Below are 25,862 nucleotides of genomic sequence, written 5' to 3'. Positions count from 1 at the left end.
TGAGAATAGAGGGTGTGTAAAGAGATGATCTTAATGTAGTCCAGCTGGTGAAAAGGTGAAAACAAGGGGAAAATCATAAAAAAAAATTGTTAAAAAAAACTTTAAGCAAAAAGTCGAATTCTTCTGCAGGAACCTAACCAAACTCTGAAAAGTATGGGATCATGATAGAGTCAAGGACAAACTTTGCCAAAAATTACGTTTAATGAACACTCCCTTTAATTTTAGGTGAATGCTTAGTGGCCTTATCACGATGAAAGTGTTTTGCTTGCATTAGTCTGAAGAACGGCTGGAAAAAGGAGAAAAAAAAATTTAAAAATTCTGACCTCTGTTTATTAATCACCAAAGATTTTTGTGAGATAAATCACAGCATGCTTGTAATGGAATCTAGTGTTATGCATGCCAAGCAAGCGCATAATGGACACAGAGAGGGTTGTTAACAGTTGAGCCCAGACTGAGGAGATAAAGAACTCTCTCCCCACAGGGACACCAGCAGCCAATGGAGATAAGCACATATAGGAGATACAGAAAGGTGTATGCCCACAGGAGAGAGAGTTGAGCGGTTATGGGAGACAGAGAGATGAGCAGCTGTAGAGGACAGAGAGACGAGCGGTTATAGGAGACAGAGAGACGGGCGGATATAGGAGACAGAGAGATGAGCAGATATAAGAGACAGAGAGATGAGCGGCTGTAGAGGACAGAGAGACGAGCGGTTATAGGAGACAGAGAGACGGGCGGATATAGGAGACAGAGAGATGAGCGGCTGTAGAGGAGACAGAGAGTTAAGTGGGTTGTAGGACACAGAGAGATGAGTTACTATAGGAGACAGAGATGGTTAGCTGTAAGAGACTCTTCTCCCAGGTGACAGAACATCCTAGTGCGTCACACCCTCCCTCTGTTGCTAGGAGTCCTGAGTATCCCTCCCAGCTCAACATGTTCTTCCCAATAACAAAGTAATTTATCAGCAGAAGAGGTGTTTAACTGTGAAAGAATTACTTGTAATGATCTGGAATGACTTTAGCTTATTTTTTCTTACAGTAACTGTAGAAGCCATGAAGAGGAGGCCTGCATTTTCACAGTAACATTTGAAAATAATGAAATCATTTACCCTCATTTAATCCTAAAAGCAGAAAAGTAGAGCAACTACTAGCCAAAGCAGAACAAATACCCTTTTAAGTTTGCCTTCCACAGGTTTATAGATGGATCTGTCGGCAGAGGAACTGGTCCTACACTCTGTGTTTGTCACATGAGTCAGAGACGGGCCATTTTGTACTGGTGTCCCAAATTCAGCCTCATAAATAATAGCTGTGCCTCTAAGAAATGCATTCTTTTGGTTTGGCTGTTTTGAGGTGATTGTGTCTGGCAGAGAAATGTTATTTTCTCTCCTTCATACGGTATCACAGGCTGCCTTAGTTCTTTAATGTTCCTGATTACATAGGCTACAGAGAACATTAAGTGATGACGATATACTCAGAGAGTGTAACTATGAATGTGTATAGTATGCAGAGAGTACGATTGAGTGTGTGTGCAGGGAGAGTATTCTCAAAGTCGCAATTTTTTTTAATCTCATTGACGTCCATGTCAAAAATAGCTGGTGAATGTTAAAAACAACCTCTTCTTTTCTTTCTGATGAACCCATCTCCCCGATGAGCTTTCAGACACGCCATGCTAACACGATGCACCCTTTTAATAAGCTGTCTTTCAAATGGAGTGTAGCTCCGTGCTGTGAATGTTTCTGTAGTAAGGGCTAGAGCCGCGCTCACTTCTGAGGGCGTGTCACCGGCGAGCGCCGTGATTGAGAAAAACAAGGTAATCATCAGAGCTGTTTTCAGAAATATGTTCTAGGCTCTCCAGTCAAACGCAGTACATCCTGTGGAAGAGGAAGACGTTTACCCTCTGAATCAAAGCCGTAATGTTCTTAAATTTGTCAGGAGCGGCTAGTGTCTTTTGCAGGCGATGACTGTGAAAGTTTCTCATAACTGTGATTGTTAAGCCGTTCATACACTGACATCAGAATAAGTGGGTGACATCAGTAGACTAATGCTCTGTATGCCTGGCTCTCCCATCACTGTGTCCTTCATGGTAGGACCTGTCAGACAAAACCCTCTTCTCTGGACAAAAATCTCTTCTGGACTGAATAGGTAATTTTTTATTGTATTTTGCATCTTATTTCAGACAACCCATAATTTCTTAATAAAAATTGAGACATGAGTCATGAACACCCTTTTTTACATCTAAACAGCAGATTATAAAAACAGATTTGTAAACTGCCAGTGCATCAGTTGGTTCCATGGATATGCCTCAGCGTATCTTGATTCCTTTGAGGACTTAAATCACCAGTAATTTACTCTCTGTCCTCACAAATCTCAGTGGAAGCTGCTCAGATAGAAATGTGACCTTAAATGTGTGCATTTCATCTGAATTGTGAAGGCTACCACACAGGAGAAAGGAGTAAGGAGTAAAAAGGAATTGGCTGGTATTGCTTGATCCTTCTTTAATAATCTAAATAATTGAAATTAGGTTTGGGAGAATAATTAAATAAAGGTAAAGTTTGGGAGAACAATTAAATAAAGGTAAAGTTTGGGAGAATAATTAAATAAAGGTAGGGTCTCTGACTCTGCTGTTTTTAGCTCAGGGTGGTAATGAGGACTCTTTGATGCCATCTTGGCCTGTAAGACGCATAGATATTTCAGCTCAGAGAAGAGTGTGTATATGTGTGTGTATGTGTGTGTGTGTTGGGGGGGGGGGGTGTTGGTTTGTCGCAATGCTGTAATCTGTCATAAAATGTGGCAGGAATGATGATGTTGTCTCTGAAGGATCATGGCCTGTGTACCCAACAGAAAGGGGAACATTGGCCTCCCCCCCATTACAACCACTTCTGGCTCCATGAAATGCGATGATCTCTCCAGGAGATTGCACTGTCAATTATGGGTGGACCGAGACAGGCTAGAGATCACCTCCTCACTACAGGCATGCTGTTCTTTCCCCCATGGTTTTTCCTGTTTTTCCACACTGTTTCTTGTTCATTGTTTGATCAGGAGAACACCTGAGCTGCAGGTGATGCTGCTGTTTGAGCAGTTGCTCCGCTTTCATAGCTTCCAAAGCAGAGGCCCTTTTATCACAATCCTGCAGTCTCATAGACTCTGATTAAGGGGACCCATGTGCTCCCCACGGCCCCATGCACTCAGATTAAGGAGGCCCATATTCTCCCTGTGGCCTCATACACTCAGATTAAGGAGGCCCGTATTCTCCCTGTGGCCTCATACATTCGGATTAAGGAGGCTCATATTCTCCCTTTGGTCTCATACACTCAGATTAAGGGGGCCAACGTACTCCTGTGGTCTCATATATTCCAGTTACGGGGGTCGATGTGCTCCCTGCAGTCTCATATACACTGATGTCCTCTTGTCTGCATCAGTGGGGGGGTTGGGGGTTGAGTGGGGGGTCGAGAGGAGCATTGGAGCACCAAATAGCCCTGACGCCATGGCAGATGAGCGTAACCATCGTACCTCAGAAGGTGTAATTCAACGTGAGGAGCTTATACAGACTGCTGTGACTTCTGATCTGCATGTGTCTGTCTCTCCCTCTGTTTTGTGCTCTGCCTCAGTTGTCTCTCTCAGCGTTCCGCTGTTGTGCGTTTCAGCTGCTCTTCCAGGAGACTAATCCAGGAGTTCGGTACGAATACACCATCAGCCGGGAGCCCTCGACAGGCTCCAACAATGACAGCAGCACCCCAGACTTCCTGTGGCAATACAGATCCTGGACAGAGTGCAGCGCCACCTGTGGGACAGGTCTGGTTACTGCAGTTTCCTGCTGTTTCTTGTATAAATGCGGTTTAAATTCTGTTCCTTCCATAGTGTATACCTGCTTACTCCTAAGAGTGTGCTGTAACTGTAAGACGTCAGGACAGAATCTACAGATTCAATTAAAGTTGCCACATGCTGCATACTGACCTGCCACTAGAGCTTTCCTGAAAGCACAAAATGACCCCAGCCAAATCCAAAGCAGCTCCTTTTCATGTCAATTTAACGCAGTCAACTGGTCACCAGCCCCTCCAGTGACTGGAGGGGGGTGATCTCCCCGCACCTCTGCTGCCAGACCTTGCTCAGTCTCACTCTTTTGTTGCTGGTAGTTGCAGTAAAATGTTTCTTAGAATACTGTGAGGTCTGTGAATAGGCTGAGAAAATCATTTCAGAAATGAACCACAGAAATAGAGAGGATAAATTCTGTGTTGAGGCCGCAGCACTAAATGGCAAATGGAAAACCATGATTCTGAATGTTTTTTTTTCTTCTGCCATGTTGAAATCTGTCCTCTGAAACATGAAGGTTAATTGATGTTGTTTCTCTAATTTTAAAGCAATGACAGTTTGCTTAGAAGACAGGATGAGGTGGGCGGTGGGGGGGTTACAGTTTGTTTAGAAGAAGCTGCAGTTTGACAGTTTGCTTAGAAGACATGGCAGTTTCACAGTTTGCTCAAAAGATGGATATCCACTGAAAGTGACATGGTAACTACTTTGTCTCTAATGCCAAACAGAGTCTGGCTGCATATTAACCCTGTAATCCCCTTAGCAGTACTAGGGCTTTACTTTCTCAGGGAAAGGCTTGTGCATTTCCAGGGTGAATACAGAGCTGATATCACCATTTGCTGTCTGTAGGCTCAGCCTTTATTTTAAAATAATTAATGTTTATTTGACAGGGACTATGCACTCTAATCAACATTTCTACAGATGTATCTGTGTAAGAGTGACTTAAGAGCTAAGAGTTAGCTGTAATGGTAATTTTATGCTCTAGTTCCCAAGCCACAACAGACTAATGCACAGCAGATAAAAATACAAAAAGATTACATTGCATTTGACAACAGCAATGTGGTCAGGAATGATAAAGGCAGCAGGAAACATGACAGAACCTCACGTATAACAGCAACGTGTAATAGCAGCAACATAACATAGAAAATCACATATAGGAGCAGCAACATGAAATAGCAGCACAGTGTTAACAGAAGCATTGCAAAGAACATCACATACAATAGCGGCAACATGTACTAGCAACGCAAATAGTAATAGCAGTAACAAAATGACTATATGTATTAGCAGCAGAAGACATAAAAGGTAGACACAAAGTCTTATAGATTGCATGATTGCAGGGCTGATTTGCCTTGAGTCACAATTTAAGTTTTCTTCACCAACTAGTCCTGTTTGTCACCAGCCAAAAAGTAATTTATTGCATATCGAGCGACATTTTTAAAACTGGATCCTGCAAGTCACATACCTACAGTATATGCTAACAATTTTGTATATTATTAACTAAAACCGCTAGCCAGCAAGAAAACATTACAGCTAAAACTGAGGATAGTAATGTTTGTTACTAATACTAGCTAGTTAGTTCGCTAGGCAGACAGACTTTATCTAAGTACATGCAGAATCATTGAAGTTGGGTTACTCAAAATGTGAGAGGGGTCCCCCCTTTTTCCAATGGCTGAACGTGGTCTTTGTTTCTCTGAAGCAGTGGCAGTGAGCCAGACTGAAAGGGTCGTGCATTCGGTCATCCTGTGTTTTACAAGGGTTCTTTGACTAACATACGTTGGACTTGTTGGTGTATGTCTTTTGATTGACAAATTTACTTAGTACGACAGGAGCCAGCTCATTTTAAAGTTTGAAAAGAATGCATAAAAGCTAATGGCTGGAGATACCAGGTGATTTAAAGGGGGACATCGCAGCTGTGGATTTAGTAGAGCAGATGGACACTGATTATTCTCCTCATGTCACTCTCATCATGTGATTGTGTCTTTCCCTGCATGAAACATCTCATTATAAAATTTTATCAATGTTTATGATAATAGTTTTATTATAATTTCTCATAATATAATTTACCCACGGTAAGTTGAATTCTGTATGTTATAGTTTTTATTTGCTGTCTACTGTATTTACACAGTTTGATAGTCTCTGAACAAATTCAGGTTAATTACTTTGCTCAAGTGTTCAACAGCAGTGCCAGAACCCGGGATTTGAACCTTCAAACTTCTGTTTTGCAGCCTACGTCCTAGGGTTCTTAATCTGAATTGCCTCAGGGAAATCAGAATATCTGCTAAACTAAGATACAAGTTCACCACACACAGATTCAGCATACAGGTATATCATGCATATTTTCCTTAGACGTTAAAGTTAGCATACTTTTGGTGACTAAGAACTGAGTGAGAGCGAAGTCAAACAAAGAGAACAAATGACTTCTGAAAGTACTTTAGCCTGGCTCACCACCGGCTTTAATTTGACTGGCGGAGCAGCAAGATGAATAATTTTGCTCTGAGTCCAGTCTTAAAATGACATGCCTTTCAGGGCGCTGTCATTACTTTAGAACACAGAGCAGAGATGATGACTGGGATTTATTAATGCATTTATGTGAGATGAGTTATGCCAATCACTGCATTTGTTTGGGTGTCTTTAAAGAATTATCCAACAGCTGCATTAAAAACAAAAACCCTTAATGAATAATAAAAATGGCTCATTAGAGAATGTAATTAAAACATTTAAAAGCCTTAAGCTGGATACCATTAATATAAAGTAATTATAAATGTATAGAATGTTTTTTTTTAATTACTCGAAACATGGCTGTTCCAGTGTCATTTGCTGCCAGTTACCAGTAAATTGTCTGAAAAGGCTTACAACAACCAATGAAGAAATATCCGTAATGTTTGTTATTGGATGCAGTATCTATTTAAATGTTTTCAGACAGTATGTTATTTTTATTTGCCTTTTTTATTGCACTATGGAGACTGTCCGGTATGGTGGCAGGCCCAAGTAAGGGTCTAGGTGGAATGCATGTTAGTACAGTAGCTTGAACATCATCACATTTAATGTGCTGTCATGGAATGAGGGATATGATCTGCTCAATTGCTGGATGTTAACAAGTAGAGCACTAGTTTTGAATTCCTCAGCATGTTTGTAGGATAGTTTGGGGCCTGCCCCTATCCCAGGTGTGTGAGACTGGAGATCAGTCTTAAGGACACAGTGTCTGCCAGAAAATGGCTGCTTTTGAAGTGAGATGCTAATGTTGCTCTCTGGTACATAGAGGCCAGGCTAACAAAGATCTGAGAATGCAGGGTGGGGTACTCACCGTCGACCCCCCTACTAGCTTCACTCCCTGGCCCCAGGACGGAGATTCTGCCCCATTCTTCTCCATTGTTGTTTCAAGTAAAATATATTAAAAAAACACTGATTGCAGAGCAAACCCTTGAAGCCTTCTGATTGTTTAAAACACAGCTTTGGTTAAATTGTAGAGGGAAAAAAACAGCTACGGAGTTCCCCTGAATCACATAATCATTGAAATCCCTTTCAATCCCCCTGGTCATTCAGACCATAGTTTAGGTGTATCTCAGCATGCCTTTGTACACAACCCAACTGCTAAACCAATTCTGCAGTTATCTCCGTGACACAGGAAAGATTGTTGGGTAGAGGATGCTAAGATGAACACACCTGATAAACAGAACATGGCTGTTCAGATTGAGAGGGGCTAGCCAAGGGAGGCACCCTGTCTGTGTGGGTTTAGGGAGGAAGCTCTTGAGTTGTTTGGTCCTGATTGTCCCCATCAGCAGTCCCTGACTCTGTTTGATGTCTTATCATTGTTTTTAATGCCATGGTTATGTTTGGTTTTCCTGTGGGTTTTTTTTTGCTCTAGTGAGTACTGAAGCCTGTTTTTGTTCTCTGAAGCACAGGTAGCATTATGACATTGTGTCTGACTTGTGTTTATGTTATGTCATTTGTTTCTAAGTGTAACTTTCTATTTCAGTAAGGTAATTCAGTGCAGTATGTATGAGTGTGCAGAAAATCCTACGCTACCTGTCCCAGGTGTTCAACGGCAAGTGGTGCAGTGTGTGGAGAGGACTGCTGGTGTGGTGGAGGACCGTTATTGTGACCTGGGAACCCGTCCTGATGACAAACAAGCTAGCTGTAATGAAGAGCTGTGTCCAGCCATGTGAGTTTACCCACAATGCACCTCACACAGAGGACTGTGAGTTTATGCACAATGCACCACACAGAACAGAACTGGATTTGGTGGTATTTGTTAGACCTATGCTGGCCAGCCAGGAATTTTGCTTTATAGAATTTTACAACGAAAGACAAAGACATGTCTCTTTTACTGCTTTCTCAAAGGGCACCTAGTTCACCTTACTGCTTCTGCTGAAGCTGTTCAGTTTGAAAGTTTGATCAATTTCTCATGTACAACAGCAAGGTTCCAGCTGAGAATAAAATATGTAAGCTTTGGGTTATGAGCTCAAAATCTTAAGTACTGTACTGATGTTCCATATATTTTTGGTGAAGGTAATACATATTTGAAGATAAAGCGCAAAAAAGGTATTTAGCTGAACGCACTGATCATGCAAGACATGAATGGCCTTTTGTCAGGCAGACTTAGAGAAACTTGTCACATCCAACCATGCACTCTCACTGTGATTAATCATTCCACAATACTCTGCTGTGCCTCTAATAAGACAAGGAATATGTGCAGATTCCAAAGCCTCTCCCCCCCTGCAACATTGCTGACATTCCACCTGTACTTACCTGCGTAGGTGGTGGGCGGGAGAATGGCAGGAGTGCTCATCTACCTGTGGGGAGGCAGGGCTCACCAAGCGGACAGTGCTGTGTATTCAGAGTGTAGGTCTGGAGGAGCAGAGAGCCCTACACCCCTCTGAGTGCCAGCACCTGCCCCGCCCTGAGAGCGTGACCCCCTGCAACACACACCTGCCCTGCCCCTCGGAATGGACCACAAGCAACTGGTCCCAGGTAAGGAGCTGTCCCATCCACTCGGAGACACAGAAGGGCTCTGGCAGGTTTCTTAGAGTCTGTCCTCAATTCTGTCCAAGGAGCTATTTTAGAACAGTAGTTCATTTTAGTTATTCATTCAACCTTTATTTTACCTGACAGTCTCAATCGAGAACCAATTCTTTTTAAAACACTAATGGAGAAATATAATTACTTCAAAATGCCATTTTTAATCCCTGCCTTTAGTGGTTATGGATGGCAATTTTATCTTTTATTTAAAGTCCAAATGTTGTTTTCCTTTATGAGAGATTTATAAGAACACTCTGTCATCTGGTTCTTATCTTTAGAATACCAGGAGAGCCATGACATTTGAACGAAATTCTGTGAAATCTGTCTTGAAGGTCTTTATGTGACCTAAAAATAGCAAATGATCACTCAGAATCCCATGGAGAGGGATTTGTGCTTTTTTTTCGGTTGTTCCTTTTGTCTGAGTATTTTCATGACATGAGCATTTGTGATATCAGCTCTTCACAGGTTTGTAGTGATTTTGGCCAGCCTGCTGCTGTCACAGGATGAGAACTAACTGCCCTCTGTAGTTTCAGGAAATCCACTGTGTCGTAAGAGGCATATTAATGACTGGGGGAAAGGTAGAGCTGGTTTCTGAACTGGAGTTCGCATTTTTCAGTCTGCAGTAGATGGAATCGGAATGAGTAATTATTGGATGACACAACGCACACAGCAGCCCTCCAGTCAATAGCCTATCCTCAGCTGAACTCAGAAAAGAAGTTCCTGCAAAGGGATGCTTAACCTGCGAGTGTGGATACTGTGAAGTTTAATTAAAAGTTAATATCTAATGTGTGGCTTTTTGAAAATTCACAAACAAGCGTAAAGGAACTGGATGTAAAATGAGCAGAACTTACTTCAGTTAGGGTTTGTAGTAACTGAAGGATAACAGCCATATTCTCTCTAATATCTTGTGCTATTAAAGATATAGGACACAGTTTCTCTGAAGCTGCAGTTGTCTCATTGGTTTGTAAGTTATTATGTTGCAGATGTGAATGTCCCCCTTTGTCTGCAGTGCTGAGGTGTTTGCAATGTGGTGCAGATGTGGTGTTCGGTGCAGTGATGTGATGCGAACGTCTTAAAAGTGATGTGGCATAGATGTGCTGTAGTGTAGATGTGATGTAGATGTAGTGTAGAATGAATGTGATGTGCTATGGATGTGATGTGGTGTGGGAGTGTTGTGATGTGGGTGTGGTGTGGTGTAGTTTAGACGTGATATAGTATGGATATGATGTGGTGTAATGTGAATGTGCTTTGTGGATGTGGGTGTGGTGCGGTGTAGTTTAGATGTGATATAGTATGGATATGATGTGGTGTAATGTGAATGTGGTTTGTGGATGTGGGAGTGGTGTGGTGTAGTTTAGATGTGATATAGTATGGATATGATGAAGTGTAATGTGAATGTGGTTTAGGTGTGGTTAGGGGTGTGAACGCTCCCCTCTGTATCTGCAGTGCTCAGAGACATGTGGCGGGGGACTGCGGCGGCGGAATGTGACCTGTGCCAGAAATGCGGGGGTTGACTGTGACTCCAGAAGGAAGCCGAGTGCGGTCGCCCCCTGCTATGTCCAAGACTGCCCTGCTGTGGAGGACTGGTCAGGAAGCGGATCATCAAGCCAAGAGAAGTTTGATGAAGTCAACACCATCCCTGACGGGAGCTCCCAGCCCAAACCCGGCACCGTAACACCCATAGCACATCCCAACAGTAACCACAGCAACCTGAATGACATCATGGAGGGAGGCGGGTTCCCTCATAAAAATTCCATAGACACGACTGTGGACAACTCCATCAAAAACAATGTGCTGGTTGATGATTTTTACTACGACTACAACTTCATCAAGTTTCATGAAGACCTGTCGTACGATCCCAGCACAGAAAAGGATGGGGAAAATGAAGGAGGCGATGGAGAGAAAGATGAAGAGATAGAACATGGGGAGGAGCCCAGCCCAACCCCTCTGGGCTCCGTCACCAGCTCACCCACGACTACCTCCCTCAAACCCGTCTCCATGCCAACAGACCTGCCTGTCACAGTGAGTACACCAGGCAGCACTACCAAGGTGAACCATAATGCTGTGGGAGTTCTGGACCTGAACAGTACTGCAGACCAGGAATCCAACACAGACTGGGAGGAGGAGGCCATCTATGCAGAGGACCACTTCTTGCCGGTAATGCCGACTTCTAAGCCACGCCTCTCAAGCAAACAGAAACCCTCAAACAGATATGTGAGCCTGTTAGGTACTGAAGGGACTCCAGAACCCTCATCTGCTGCAGGTGGTACCTCTGAGAGAAGCTTACTGCCCAGCAGCGCCCCCTGGCTGAGCCAGGCTACATCTGAGGTGCCACCGAAAACCACAACACACACAAATGCTTTTCAAGACACAGTCTCTACAGCTGGGGTGCATGTGGACAGATTTTTCACAGGTAAACAAGTTTCAGATGAGTCTGAAACAACAGAGGTCCCTCAGTCAGAGGCAACTGATAATGAGCACACCCTGACCTCAGGTCCCCTCTCTCAGGAACCACCGCATCCTGCTCCAGATCTCCAGAACACCAAACATGGGTTGTCCCCACCTACCTCAGATCAGGAGGAGAGTTACTGGCCCCCACCCCTGATTGCAGCTGAAACAGTAACCCCCTCAATGGACCCCGGGATTACTCCAACAACTTTAATACATGCAGAAGCAACTATAACCACAATGGAAACAACAACAACCACAGTAACAGTAGCAAAAACAGCAACAACTGCAGTAACAACAGAGACAACAGCCTCAACAGTAGCAACAGCAGCAACAACAGCAACACCAACTGCCACAAAAACAGCCACAATCGCAGCAACAACTGCAGAAACAGCAGAGACAACAGCCTCAACAGTAGCAACAGCAGCAACAACAGCAGCACCAACTGCCACAACAACAGCCATAATGGCAGCCACACGAGCAGCAAAAGCCTTAACAGCAATATCAATAACAACAACAACAACAATAACAACAGAAATAACAACAGAAGCAGCAGCAGTAACAACAGGAATAGTGGCAACAGCAACAACAGCAGCGAGGGCAACAGTGTTAGCCACGAGAACAACAGCAAAAGCCACAACAGCAATGGAAATAGCTAATGCACCACCAACCATACCAATAACAGCAGCAACACTGGAAATGGTGACAGCAACAACAACAGCAGCAACAACAATAACTGCTACTCCTGTTCAAGAGAGGGCCAGTCCCTGGCCCTCTTTGCTGTCAAGGTCAGAGACCACTGTCCAAAGTTCAGTTGCTCCCAGGGGCACAGATTCTGCAGTTCCAGTCCGCACCACCCTGCACCCTGACCCCTCCCAGAGACCCGCGGGGCCCACTCAGAGCAAACAGCAGCACACACCCCAGCCCGACGCTGCCCCCTACTGGAGAATGGGAAACTGGAGCACGGTGAGTGACAAGCCAAACTGTGCTACATAACTTCATGATGTTTACACTGTGTTACTATGGCTCTTACAGGTTCAGCTTGTCCAAACGGGCCTAAAAGTATGGTGTTTGTGTGTCTGGAAGTGCACCTGTTGGTTTTAAAACCTGCCATCATTCAGAACACCGCTCAGGCTTCTCTTCTTACAAAGATTGCTTTTGTCTTTTAGAAATGCCCCGATTGCCCAAGTATTAATTTAAGGATATTGTGTTGTTAGAGTTGGGCTACATGCAGAGGATAAAGGCTATTTCTCAGACCATTATAAAGCAGGAAAACATTATCATTGTCAGTAATAAGTGCCATCATCTCTTGGAGTGCCTGTTGAAGATGTATTTTTAACGTCAGCACTGAATACCTAATCACAGAGCACTACATCTTCATCTTTGAAAAGTAATGTCTGTCAAAATTTATACATGCTGATATTGTTCTCATTGTAGTGTGTGAATTACAAACAATGATTCACTGAAATAATTTAAAAAATAATGAAAAGTTTGAATATGCATTTAAGGACTTCAGAAGTTGTTATAGAGTAATCTTTGTACCTAAAGCCACATCAGTAGAGTTGTAGTTGGGGATCTAAAATGCAGCAAACTATAGTCCTATACAACTCTGACCCCTGTGACCTCTGACCCCAGTGACCTCTGCATTTTCCATTACAGTGCTCTACCAGCTGTGGCCTGGGCGCCACCTGGAGGTGGGTACTGTGCAGCACAGGGGAGGACACAGACTGTGAGGCATCTGAGAGGCCGATCCCTGCCCGCCGCTGCTACCTGCGACCCTGCTCCACCTGGAGGGTGGGGGAGTGGGGCCAGGTGAGGCTCAGTGCTCACAGTGTGCTGCTGGCGCATGACATCATCACTCAGACACATTCACACTCTGCCATCAGGGGGCGTCATCCCCACATCCACCCACGCTGCATCACATCCACACCACATCCATGTGTGGATGATAGATGGTGGGAAATTTTGATGGCTGTGTTGTTTGTCTGTGTGTACAGCAGTACAGGAACTGTGGTGTGTGTTGAAAGTACTGAAGCAGTTGTGGTGTGTGTCTCTGTGGGTTGACAGTGCAACAGGAACTGTGGTGGGGGGGTGCGGGTGCGTGAGGTCCTCTGCTCCAACACGCGGGACGAGCGGCCGCTACGCCCCTTCCACTGCCAGGCTGTGGCCCCCCGGCCCTCCACCCGCTTACCCTGCAACCTGCAGCCCTGCCTGGACTGGTACACTTCTTCCTGGGGACAGGTGGGACAGGCCCCCTCCTCTGTCTCTCAATCCCATCTGTTCTTTCTCATTCCATATCACCCTTTATAGTCAGTTTCAGGAACAAGGGTGCCATAAGAGCTGTGGGTCTGTGTGTGTGTGTGTGTGTGCATGTATAATGTCCCAATTGTGTGTAATGTCCCATGTGTCCCTACAGTGCTCTGAGCTCTGTGGGGGAGGGGAGCAGCAGCGTCAGGTCATCTGCCCAGAATCTGACAAATGTGACGAGTCCCTTCAGCCCACTACCGTCCAGACATGCAACAACCACAGCTGTGCGCACTGGGTCACAGGTGCCTGGGGACAGGTGAGGGCCCGTGGTGACACCTCCATGGTTCAGGCCATGTGTTTGTGCAGGCAGGCTCAACACTCGTTCATCTGGCTCTAATCAAGGCTGTTACACCCAAAGCACTGCCAGCATTAATTTCGTCATGTACAGGCCAGACTAAAGAACTATATTAATAGGCTTTGTCAATGAAGACCAGTGTATGTTTTCACCCCATCCTCCATTACTTGACTTCACACCATAAAATAAGTCTACCAGTTTGTTTCTTTTCTGTGTTCATTTGTCTCTCAAGATTGCACCTTTAGGTAGTGTATGTAGACGGTAGGAAAGTAGAGTGTAGGAGAGTGGATTTCATGCATTTGCTATCAGTAAACATACAAAAGTAAAGGAGTGGGAACTGAAGTGGGGACATATTCCAGATCAGTGTGAGAACATCAGGGAATAGGGGACAAACAAGAGAGTCTTTGGGGCTGCAGTGTGTAACCTAAATACACCTTCAAACACAGCTTTAATGCAGCTCCCAGTTTGTGGTCTGGTTAGCCAGCTAGCAAGAGTCATCTGGAGATAAACCATCAGAGAGAGGTGTGGCTCATCTCTCACTGTGTACTGCAGTGTGACTCCTCTGTGCTGTGACTCTACTGTGTGGTGTGACTCCTCTCTCTGCACTGTGCCCTCTGTCTGAGCTGTGACTCTCTATGCCATGAGTTCTCTCTCTCATAGCTGTGACTCCTCTCTGTTTCCATGGCAGTGCTCTGTATCCTGTGGAGGTGGATTACAGCACAGACTGGTCAAATGCGTCATCAGCAAGACTGTAGAGAAAGAGGAGGAAGAGGAAGAGGAGGAGCCACAGCAGTGTGATCATGAGCCCCGGCCAGAGAGTGTGCAGAAGTGCCACCTGCCGGACTGTGAGAGTACTCCACCTGGTGAGTATGGCGCTGGGGATGTTGTGTTTTCAGAGAGTTTCCATTCCCTCATATGTGAAGGTAATGCAGCTGTGTCCTCCCTCCCTCCCTTGCCTTCTCTTCCTCTGGTGCTCTGTGATCCTCCAGGAAATGACCTCTGCTGAAGGTCAAGAAAGACAAAAAGGCCTAGGGCCTCACAGAGGATCACAGGTCACTTTGCAGCAAAGCTATTCTGACCCACTGAGAGTGGTCACACAGATAGACCACAATTCAGGCCCAAGACATACCCATTTTCAGGCTAATCCACAAGATGGAGGAGAATCCTCGCCACTGTCTGTCTGCGTAGGACATTGATTGGCTCTTGAACTGAATCAGTTTAAACAATGGAAAATATGGGAGTCATCTGAAAACTCTGATTAGATACGTTCAGTGAAGAGCACAGGGTTGGATACATATGGATGCACATGTGTATATGTGTATGTGAATGTGTGTGTATGTACATGTGTGTATACTGTGTGTGTGTGTGTGCATGCATGTGTGCCTGTGTGTGTGTGTGTGTGTGCGTGTGTGTGCGTGTGTGTGCGTGTGTGTGCGTGTGTGTGTGTGTGTGCGTGCCTGTGTGTGTGCGTGTGTTTGTGTGTGTGTGCCTGTGTGTGTGTGTGTGTGTGTGTGTGTGTGTGCATGCATGTGTGTGTGTGTGTGTCTAGACACCAGCTCTGCAGCTCCACTTGCATTATTCCTATCACATCCCCTTGCTTCTCAAATCACTCTGGACCTTGTCTCACTTCTCAGCACATAATTACCACCATGATCACTTTGAAATATATGGGCTAGGTCTTGTGATTTGGAAATTCAAAGAAAATGACTTTGCTCTGCTCTGTGAGCTTGTTAAAGTTTCATTCAGGATGATGGATACATCTTTCTGTATGATTTTTGTTCTGTGGTGTTTTGAAAAAAAATGAAGGATTTTTCAAAGATTATATGGATTGGATCTGTATTCAAAGAGCTTTTCAAATCAGTACAAATTTGGGTATGTCCTTTAATGACCTTATGCGGTGGTTTTTATATGCCAGCGTTTACTGAAAACTGCAGAAATATGACCCGTATTTTTTCACCTTCATTGCGAAGAGAAGCAGTAATAATGAGCTTTGAAATATTGCATGCTCTCAGCACTAGGGGAGCATTGATTGACAGCACAGCACACACCTGAGACAGCCCGTAGGTGATTTTCCTGAGCTTCTCTGCATTTGTGGATGCGGTGGCTTTCAAAATTGGGGTCCCCTGTATTTGAAGGATTGACCAGGAGACGGTAAGACCCTCTAGCTGTGGGAGCTGTATCGTTCCTGCAGGTACGTGTTAGAGATGAAGCAGAGGATGACAGTCTGTGAGAAAGTATACCCTCGCTCACCAGGTGTATGCTTGGGGCCCAGCCAAACATGCCGCTGGGGCTCCATTTGCAAATGTTTCTTTATTGTTTTTCAGAAAGCTTTAAATTAACTTCAGACTCCAGAGAGTTAAAAGATATGAGAGAAGCATGGGGTACACCTGGAGGAATACTTTTTTTTTTTTCAGGAAACTGCCGAAGTGGCTCTAAGACTTTCATGAAGTAAGAGGGAAAACAGAAGTATTTAGACAGATGACCATTTGCTTTATTCTTCCAGGGGGTATGTAATTTGTGCTTTATGGCCTGCTCAGATGTTTTACATTTTGGCTGCCAGCGGTTTGCTTATCTAACCCAGTTTGTAACTGACCTACGACCTCCAACCCCTCATGTTGTCCTCATGCTCCTGAGCTGTGTTTAGACTGGCCCCCTTCATTGGCCAGGAAAAGAAGAAAACCTTTGCCAAAGGTCATTCTCAGGTCACGCAGACATGCAGTTGTGTGGTTGGTTGTGTGGTTGTTTATATTGATATAAAAATGAGTGGAAGAAAGAGACTGATTATAGGTTTAGGTGTGGGGGAAGAGTCATGTCATAATGTATGCTCCAACATGTGATATATTTTGTGGTGCACAGTGTGATGTAGAGGACATCACAGGAGACAGGAGGATGCTGGAGAGGGGTGTGTGTGTGTGTGTGTGTGTGTGTGTGGTGCCTCTGAACTCCCCCTCTCTCTGAACTCTCAATAAAAGCAGTGAGGGAAGGGCCTGTTTCCACTGCCCCAGAGCCAAATCTGCTGGAATCTCTCCCCTGGAGGAACTCTGGAAGGGTGGTCATAAATCACATTACATTACTTGCTCAGGAGACGCCCAGGGCCGCTGGCATTGCTTGCATTTTTACACATTATCCATTTATACAGCTGGATATTTACTGGTGCAATTCAGGTTAAGAATCTTGCTAGAGAGCCCATCAGCAGCAGGTTGCCAGGGATTCAGACCTGCAAGCCCTCTGGCTATGAGTGGAATTTCCTGACTGTTGCACTGTAGCGCTGTGATTGAGGAATGTGAGGCTGAGTCATAAGAGCTGAAGCAGGAGTTGTTTAATAGTGAGAGCAGGCCGTTCAGCCCAGCTATGCTCGTCATGCTGTCTGTCGTCTAGCATGTGTCTAGCACTACGTGAGGCCTGGTCATGATAGGGGCTGCTGGACCCCTATAACAAGCCTGGAGATGGTGGCTTCTGTTCATTATAGGATATTTCACTCTGCTTTACTGACTTTTTGTTGAGAGAGAGACAGAAAGAGAAAGAGATCTAAGCAGTGGGGGGATCAAAGGGAACACAGACGAAGAATGAAGTGACCATCTCAGGCTTAATTTGACACACTGGCTGAAGCCCAGCTACTCAAAAGCTTTTGTTTTATCCTGGCTGCCAGCAGAGCGCTAATGTTCTCTTGGAGGAGGTCTTTAATGCAGCTGACCCAGTTTGGAGGCGTGTGGCATGGCTGGCTGTAGAAGGCCTCCTTTTATGACCATGCCTGTATCGTTCTGAGATTTTCTCTAGGGTGGAATGAGCCTTAAGTCCTGGCACCCTGTCCAGCTATTTCTGTCACTCCCGAAAATCAGTTTGGAGGACTTGCAAGTCGTGGACTGCGATTCGGCACGACGGCCGTCTAGCAGGAGCTTACACATTGGTTCAGTTGCTGAAATGTGGCAGAGGTTGATATGTGCAGACAGAATTGTTTTCATTTGTGCTCTTTTTAGTCGTCCACTATTTGCATTTTGCTTATGAAGCGTGTTCTGGTGTGACAGCTGCTGAAGGCACTTGTTAATTTCCAGACATCATTAACATGTTTCTATGTCACTATGCAATCAGGAAAGGCCTGGCCCTTCCCCCTCTGGTCATTTTTAAGGTTTATAAGTGTTGTTCTCTCTGAATGTGTCAATTTTAAATGACTGTTTGTCCCGTATCTCAAACACTCTTGTGCTCAGACCTCATCAGGATCATGTGAGGGGGAAAACAAGTGCATTTAGGGTAACGGGTGAAAAGCTGGAGGCTAGAAATAGAGTTTTGGACTAGGTATTAGGGTTACAGGAGTTAGTTACATTATATGTCATAAAAAACATTGCTATGCTGCTGCATAGTCAACATTAATATATGTTGATAAAGAAGAGAGTTCCACATGTTATTACTGTATATACTGTTATGTTTTATATAATAGTGCACCTCATCTGTGCATATCATATCATCATCAAGTTTTTATGTATTTTTATGAAACTGACCTCGCTGGTCACCTTCTTAATTACACATTTACAGCAACACCAACATACAGTACCAGTCAAAAGTTTGGACACACCTGATTAAGATAATGGGAAACATGCATTCAAAGACATTTTGATCTTATGCTTAAATGTTTGAAATTTGTATCCTAGACAAATATAGATAGTGAAGTATGCATGAATTTCTTTCCAATTTTTTAAAAAAAATTTTGGCTACTTTAAAGAATTTAACATATTAGATTAGATAATGGCACTTTTTTGGTCACAATTCATTTATGTTATTTTATAGTTTTGATGTCTTTACTATTATAAAATGTGGAAAATAGTCATAGTAAAGGCTAAAATTTGTGTCCAAACTTTTGACTGGTACTGGATCTTAATGTTGGAAAACATCAGCAATAGCATCTTTAATGACATATTACCCAGTTGTGGATTATTGGATACATAGAGTATTAAGCATTTAAACAGCACTGTTATAAAGTGTTTTCAGATTTTCAAATTACCAAACTCTGCCTCACCCACAATAAGCTGGAGATAAAACTACAGCTCTGTCTGTGTGAAAAATGACCTACATTTGAGCATTCACTCACACTTTCAGGCAGTGGTTTTTAATCACATTAGTGAGTCTGCTGTTTTACCCAGGGTTCTTAGACTTTCCATAATGAATATAGATAACACTGAATAAAAACTCTACATTTGTCTTCATTTGTGTTAGATTTTCCCAGTCACTTGAAGGCATCACTTTTAAAAAACTGTGTTCTTTAAATGAACAAAATAAAATATATATTGCATTTTTGCATTACTGCAAATACATTTTCAGACAAGTTTCAGACATAATAGAAGGTCATTAAAACTACTGTAAAGTAATCCGCCAGTAAACCAACTCTTGCAACTCTTTGAACAAACAACAGTGTAAAAATTGTAGTTGCATCATTGTGATGTCACAAGCTCTTTGAACAGGGACTTGAACAGTGGCATGATGGCCAATCATGTTTTTCCATGTCTCCCTCTCTTGGGCCCTACATACTTGTTTTGTCCTCACATCATTTTTTCGGAGAACACAGTCAATCAGTATTCTAGAATGCACTGCTATTGTAAATATCCAGTTCTGCTCAATCATTTCCATTCTTTCATGTATTGATCGGTTCATTCACTCATTCATTTGTAAATCATTCATGACTTCAATGTGGGGTTCTGCTTGTGGAGTGCTTTGCAGCTGTGTGAGATGGAGTGGAATGGAATGATCTAGAAAATACTCTGTGTGCTCCCTCCCTCAGATAGAAGAGGCTGGTTTGAGAACGTCAAAGTGCTGTCCAGTTCACCTTCTGACCAGGCATGAGAGGTAGGCCCAGAGGGCTGTCACTCCGTCTGCAGGGCGTAACGGGAGACACCCAGCCTGGCAGCATTGAACTTTCTCCTGGAGAGCTACACGTGAAAATTTTCACATCAGTACCTGAGCTCAGCTTGCCTGCCTGTCAGGATTCTGCACTGCCTTTGTCTTCATACTGAAGAGCCAATGTAACCAACCAAAGGCCTCTTTTAACCTTACAAGTGGACTTTTTGTGGTGGTGTTCACTGCAGGAGTAATGAGGCTGATATTGAAACTACCTGAGCAGCGGAGTAGATTGCTGACAGCATCGCCCTCACCGCTTATATGCGCACTTCACTCACCACTCTTTCTGTGTTCAGATGAATGATGATGGAAATATGAACTGAATACCACTCATGTCTTATTTTCAATACGGTGCCATGTGATTGGCAGGACTGTAACGTGTAGAGTCTGCTGAGCTGCTAAGCTTGGAGCCTCTTAGGCCAGCACAGGAGTGTATTGGACCCGGCACTGTTCCTAGGGAGAACCAGGCAGAGAAGAGTGAGTTATGGAGTATGGAGGGAGAGGAGAGTGTTATGGGGTATGGAGGAAGAGGAGTGTGTTATGGGGTCTGTGGAGATAAGAGTGCATTATGGCGTATAGAGGGAGGGGAGTGTGTTATGGGGTGTGAGGAGAGAGGCTGCATTATGGGGTGTGAGGAGAGAAGAGTGCATTATGGGGTATGGAGGGAGGGAAGTGTGTTATGGGGTGTGAGGGGAGAAGAGTGTGTTATGGGGTCCAGGGAAGAGGAGTGTGTCATGGGGTCAGGGGGTAGAGGAGGGCTTTATGGGGTCCAGGGGAGAAGAGTGTGTTATGGATTGTGAGGGGAGAGGGGTGTGTTATGGGGTCTTGGGGGAGAGGAGGGTGTAGCAACATGTGCATGCGCCAATGTGAGATCGCGCTTTGCACCGCAGCCTTGTTCTCTGGCTGACAAGCCATTAATTCTGCGGTCTGATTTGCAATAGAGGACAGTGAGAATGTACACACAGGGATGGCCCTCTCCACCCTCACTCCTCCCACAGGAAGTAGGGAAATAAAGGAGACAAATGAGCCGTCATCCAGACAGCCTCACAGAAGGTCATGACCTCCCTCTGCGGTGATTCTGGGAATAAATAATGCAAATACAGGAAGTGGAGATCCTGGGAGGAACAGGGCACTGTAAGCATGTTTGTGTGTGTGTGTGTGTGTGGTTGTGCGCCTGCATGTGTGTTTGGTTATGTTTGTACATTTGTATACAGGCATGTATGTTTGTATATGTGCATGTGCCTTAATGTCTCTACTGCAGACTGCCAAGAGCATGTCAGCATGAGTTACATAATATGTATAATGACCCTTTGTCTTAGGTCATTGCAGCTTACTACATTACAACCTTTTTCAGTGGCTTTTTGACCGCTTTTCTAAATATGCGGGGAAAAAAAGAAGATTATTGGTAAATGAAATAACATTGAGCAATCGATACCTCTGCTGCATCTCTCCAGTATTTTGCAGTTTTGATGTGCTAGCCTTGTCTTATGTTTTTTTTTTTCCAGCAGATAGATGTCTAACCTCTCTATCTTGAATCTGAGCTGGTTGTTGATTGTTCAGGCGGACCGCCATGCTTGGATGGACAGGGCTGTGAGGAAGGAGTAAAACTATGTCTGCGCAAACAGGAAGTGACAGGGGCAGAGTGGTGTGACCAAGGGGTAACAGGGCTATGCAGGGTCTGCAGGTAGACGTGGATCCAGGCAGACACATGTATTTCAGCCAGTTATGTGTGGACGTGTGTGACTGTTGTGTGTGCCTGTGTATTTGTGTGTGCTTGTGTGTGTGTGTGTGTGTGTCTGTGTCTGTGTGTATGGGTGGGTGTGTGCTTTCTAGTGCCACTCTAGTGCCTGGTCTAGAACCTCATTTTCTGGAGCTGTGCCCATGTATACCTGTGCTGCACCTGTGTGTATGCGCACCAGATCCATGCATACCTGCAGCACACCTGGCTGAACCTGTACCATGTCCGTATGTACTTGAGCCACACCATTTCCATCTCCAGTCACCTCAGTAAAGCATCCAGGTGTTCAAACAGATAATCCATATGAAAATGTAAGATGTGTCAGTTGACTGAAGTGCATGCTGTTTGACAGTCTGAGAATCGACTCCCTGTCACTCATTTACTGGAAGACACAGTGTAGTCCAATGGGACAAGATGGGATGAGGTCTCCAAGGCCTGATCTCCATTCTGTAGTGCTGAGATTGGTGGGATCAGACTGCAGTGCTGACTTCTGACCTCTGACCCCTGTTCTGGTGTTGTGGGAAATCTGGGTCGGGGGGGGGCTCATCAGAAATAACACAATGGAAAATGTGTTCAGAGCAATCAGATTCTACCAAATGTGTTTCTGTTCAGCCCCTCGGCAGCTCTGTACAGCAATCCATTTTTAATATCAACCTTCAGTTCAGATTGGCTGCTGTTCTGTGCTGTTGATGGGACATGAGCATTGGATTGTGACATTCACATGTATTTCTCACAGTGTAAAACAGTGTTTAAGTTCATTTATTCAAACTGGGACTTCCCAGTTTATCATTTAATGAATTATAATTACATTTCTGGCCTACTGAAAAATAAGGACATTTTCAATAGTAAATGATTTAATCAGAACAACTTGTGTTCAGTGTCTTTGAACTAAACTTGCTCTTTACCAGGCATTGTTGAATACAGAAAAACAAGCAAGTAAATACAGTCTAGTGAAAAACATCTTTTCTGATTTTTATAATGACATGTTATATTTATATGCGCAATAAATATTGCATTTTTACATGCTAGGTAATGCTAATTTGTGATTTTATAATCAGTTTTATCACACTGATACGAATTTATGCCCAGGGCTGATAACTGAAAACAAATTTGCACAATAATATTGCTGCCTCCAGTCTGACTTATCTTTGACAATCTCTCTTTCCCTAGTTTCCTTTGTCTCTTTGTCATGTTAATTCATCTGTGATCAGAATGACATACCTTTGTATATCACGCCTGTGATAGATTAGCTTCCACATGAGCTAAATGCCCACAGTAACCTGTCAGAGTTTAAGGTGCAGTCTGAGGCAGAAGATAAATTATGTTTTAAGGCCCTGAATGGAGTAGGACTTGGTACAAGCCAGAAATGACCCCCTTTAAAACAAATGTACACCTATGTGTCTTTCCCCAGGTCATACGTCATTTCCTGGTTTGTTTCAGAGCTAAAGTAAATATGGCTGTATTTTATAGTTAGCTCACCACAGTGCTGGTATTCCCAGCAGCATGGTCCCTTGCTTTTCTGTGTCCATTTTCATGTTTCCCATGAAACCCTTTAATTTTTCTACTCAGTGAATAAAATACCAGTGTGGTAACAATCTCTGCCTCAAAGCAGTCAAGACCACAGTTACACACCTGCACACTCTGCATGTGGTGCTTAGTATTGTCCTGGCCTGGGAGAGGTGGACAGGTCAATAATCTGTGCCTATTAGGCTGGCTGTGGAAAGGCTGGTGATTCTGCTGATGGAGAACATAAGGGGGCTTGTGAGTTAGTGGTTTGTTTTCTAGTGGTGGGACATCAGCCGCAAAATGGGTGAAGCTATCATGCGCTGACAATGACACGCTGCTTTGAACCAGTAATGGCATATTTCATTGTAGGGTAGTTTTCTGATTGATTTGTGATTGAATGCCCACCCATTAGCTTTACCCATTTTGGGGTTCGTGAATCCTCTGGAGTTCTGCCTTAATGACTTGGTCCTGCTGTCTGATAAAGCCACCCAGTAAAGCTGTCAGTTTGGCTCTTTCTGAGCATCCCCCATTTACCCAGAATCCCCCCCTGCCCTCTGCCCTCATGTCTCCAGCAGTACACATATACTCCAGAGCAGCTTTAATATTAGTGGAGGTACATGAACCACAACTTATTCAAGTACTCTCCTGCACTCAAAAATAAAAAATCAATGTATTTTGCTGCAAGACACTGATATAATGGGATGTCCAGGTGTCCATGAGTTTATGAAGAGGTGATTTTTAAGAGTCTAAAGAGTGAGCTTGCTCTTGCTGAGATCTCACCAGATATTTTTGCATTTATCTGTCATCCACATATTTTTTTTTCATACAACAAACAAGTACATGGGAGATCAAGACATGCATGATCTCGTTTAACATTGTGGCAACAGAAAGAGGTTCCTGTTGGCTTAATCTTGAGAAGGCAACATCATAAAGGTCTGAAGAGGAGAGAAGGGCATTTGAGGGAAACATAAAAGTCACTTTCATATGCGGAGCAAAACCTGACATAATTACTGTGTCTCTTTACATCAGATATAGTTTTCCATTTACCTTAGGCAAGTAGTACTTCATTGGAAATCGAATTAGTTTTTCTATTCACAGTCTCTTATACTTTATTCTGTGCTGCAAACATAGAATATATAAAACAAAAATTGGCAGATATGCCCTGTGGGGCCTCCTGCCCTGATCTAAATTATGCAGATTCTCCCAAAGCACACCTTGCCTCTATTTCTCTGTATGCGCTGGAATATTCTTATTTCACCGAAGAAGAAAGAGGGTGTTCATTGTCAGTAACTCCCTTCAAAAATTTTATGAAGGGAGGTGTGTCTCTGTGGCTGCATTACAGCCAGCTGAATTCATTTCTTGTATTGTGAAGTTATTGAAGACATTTTTCCTCCATTCTGTGGGCACAAACAAGGAAACGGCCCACATCCATCCCTGATGGTGGCACTAGCCGTTTTGCAAAGAGATGTCAGGGCCTGTACTCGAACCTGTGAGGAAGTTGTGTTGGCTATCTCTGCTATCAGCAATCTAGCCTGTAGAGCAGAGCCATTCCCTCTCAAAGCATCTGCTGTCCTGTGGGATACTGCCTAGCTGCATCTCACATCCCCACGCATCCAATTTGCTCTTCGTTGACTGAACACATTTTGAATACTGGTTGCTGCCTAAACACGTACAAACTAGGAGTACAGGTCACCGCTGTCTAAATATGTGGGATTTTGTTGCTGCAGTCCTTGTATGTTCACTCAGCCCGATGGCAAAGGTTCAGATCGCAGCTACTTCTTCTTGAAGTACAGATGGGAATGTCTTCAGTTGTTTGTGTAGTTGTGGTTTCTAAGGTGGGAACATGAGGCTCTCACCTTGATTGGGCCGTAAACTCTTTTCATTGACGTGCCTGATATGTTTACCTCTGATTGTCCCCTCCCCCTGGAAGAAGTGACACAAGTGGGGTGCTAATGTGTGATTGGCTGTGCTGGCATTGGTGATAAACACTGAAGAGGCAGAGCTGTGAAACCTTAGAGAGCAGGTGCTGCTTTAGCGCTGCCCACGTAAGCAGCCATTTTTGAGCACCATGTGGAAATCCAGCATATCAGTATTCCCAGACAGCGTTATCACTCTGCAGGAAGGACGGCCAGCATGCCCAGCTGCCCCGGTGCTCTCCGTCAGGGATTGGATTGTGTTCATCGCTTCATTCACCTGTCCATCTGTGAAATTAGACATGGCTAACAAGAAAGAGGTATGTGCAGTTGGAACAGTCTTTGATGAAACTCTCCCTCTCTCTCTGTCTCCTCCAGGCCAGGTGTGTCAGCGTGATCGCCTGACGTTCCGTTTCTGCCAGACGCTGAAGTGGCTGGGTCGCTGCCACCTGCCCGCCGTCCGCACACAGTGCTGCAAGACCTGTGCCCAGCGTTCCCGCGGCAACGAGCGCACCTCCCAGCGCTAAGATTCAGGGAGCCACAGCACACACATAATCACACACATGTACAAACATGTAAACACACATACATACAAAACACAAATACACCTGTCTCCTAACACACATACCACATACATACCTATCCACCCACCCACACACACACACACACACACACACACACACACACACACAGGGAGCAGCTTGAGAGCAGCTGTGCTCCACGTTAAGGGTGAAGTGATCTGCAGGCAGGTGTGTTCTCCTGCTACCTCCACCCAGCTGGCCAGGTAGGCTGCAGAGTGCTACAGACTAGATGGAAGACTGTTCTGCTGTTTCACTAGGCAGGTGGATCTCTTGTCTTGGACAGGAGCCATGTACTGTAGCACACCATTAGAAGCTGATTGCTACAGAGCTGTGCACTGTGTGATGTAGCAGCTGGTGCGCTACTGT

At 44.3% G+C, this 25,862-nt stretch overlaps 1 protein-coding gene across 1 annotated transcript in view; it reads left to right on the top strand.

The window, feature by feature from the left end:
• Positions 1-25,452, top strand: part of LOC118788309 (A disintegrin and metalloproteinase with thrombospondin motifs 7-like) — a 61,066-nt gene extending 35,614 nt beyond the window's left edge. The window contains exons 16-25 of the mRNA XM_036544268.1: positions 3,641-3,788; positions 7,839-7,965; positions 8,561-8,774; positions 10,269-10,979; positions 12,150-12,236; positions 12,930-13,082; positions 13,338-13,511; positions 13,687-13,833; positions 14,561-14,735; positions 25,294-25,452. Of these exons, the coding sequence (XP_036400161.1) occupies positions 3,641-3,788; positions 7,839-7,965; positions 8,561-8,774; positions 10,269-10,979; positions 12,150-12,236; positions 12,930-13,082; positions 13,338-13,511; positions 13,687-13,833; positions 14,561-14,735; positions 25,294-25,442 (2,085 nt within the window). The 3' untranslated portion in view covers positions 25,443-25,452. The remainder of the gene's footprint in view (positions 1-3,640; positions 3,789-7,838; positions 7,966-8,560; positions 8,775-10,268; positions 10,980-12,149; positions 12,237-12,929; positions 13,083-13,337; positions 13,512-13,686; positions 13,834-14,560; positions 14,736-25,293) is intronic.
• Positions 25,453-25,862: the final 410 nt, after the last annotated feature.

This window comes from Megalops cyprinoides, chromosome 13 (genome assembly GCF_013368585.1).
Source record: "Megalops cyprinoides isolate fMegCyp1 chromosome 13, fMegCyp1.pri, whole genome shotgun sequence".
Classification (NCBI taxonomy): Eukaryota; Metazoa; Chordata; class Actinopteri; order Elopiformes; family Megalopidae; genus Megalops; species Megalops cyprinoides.
The sequence above is the reverse complement of the archived record's forward strand: the minus strand, read 5'-3'. Positions and strand labels throughout refer to the sequence as shown.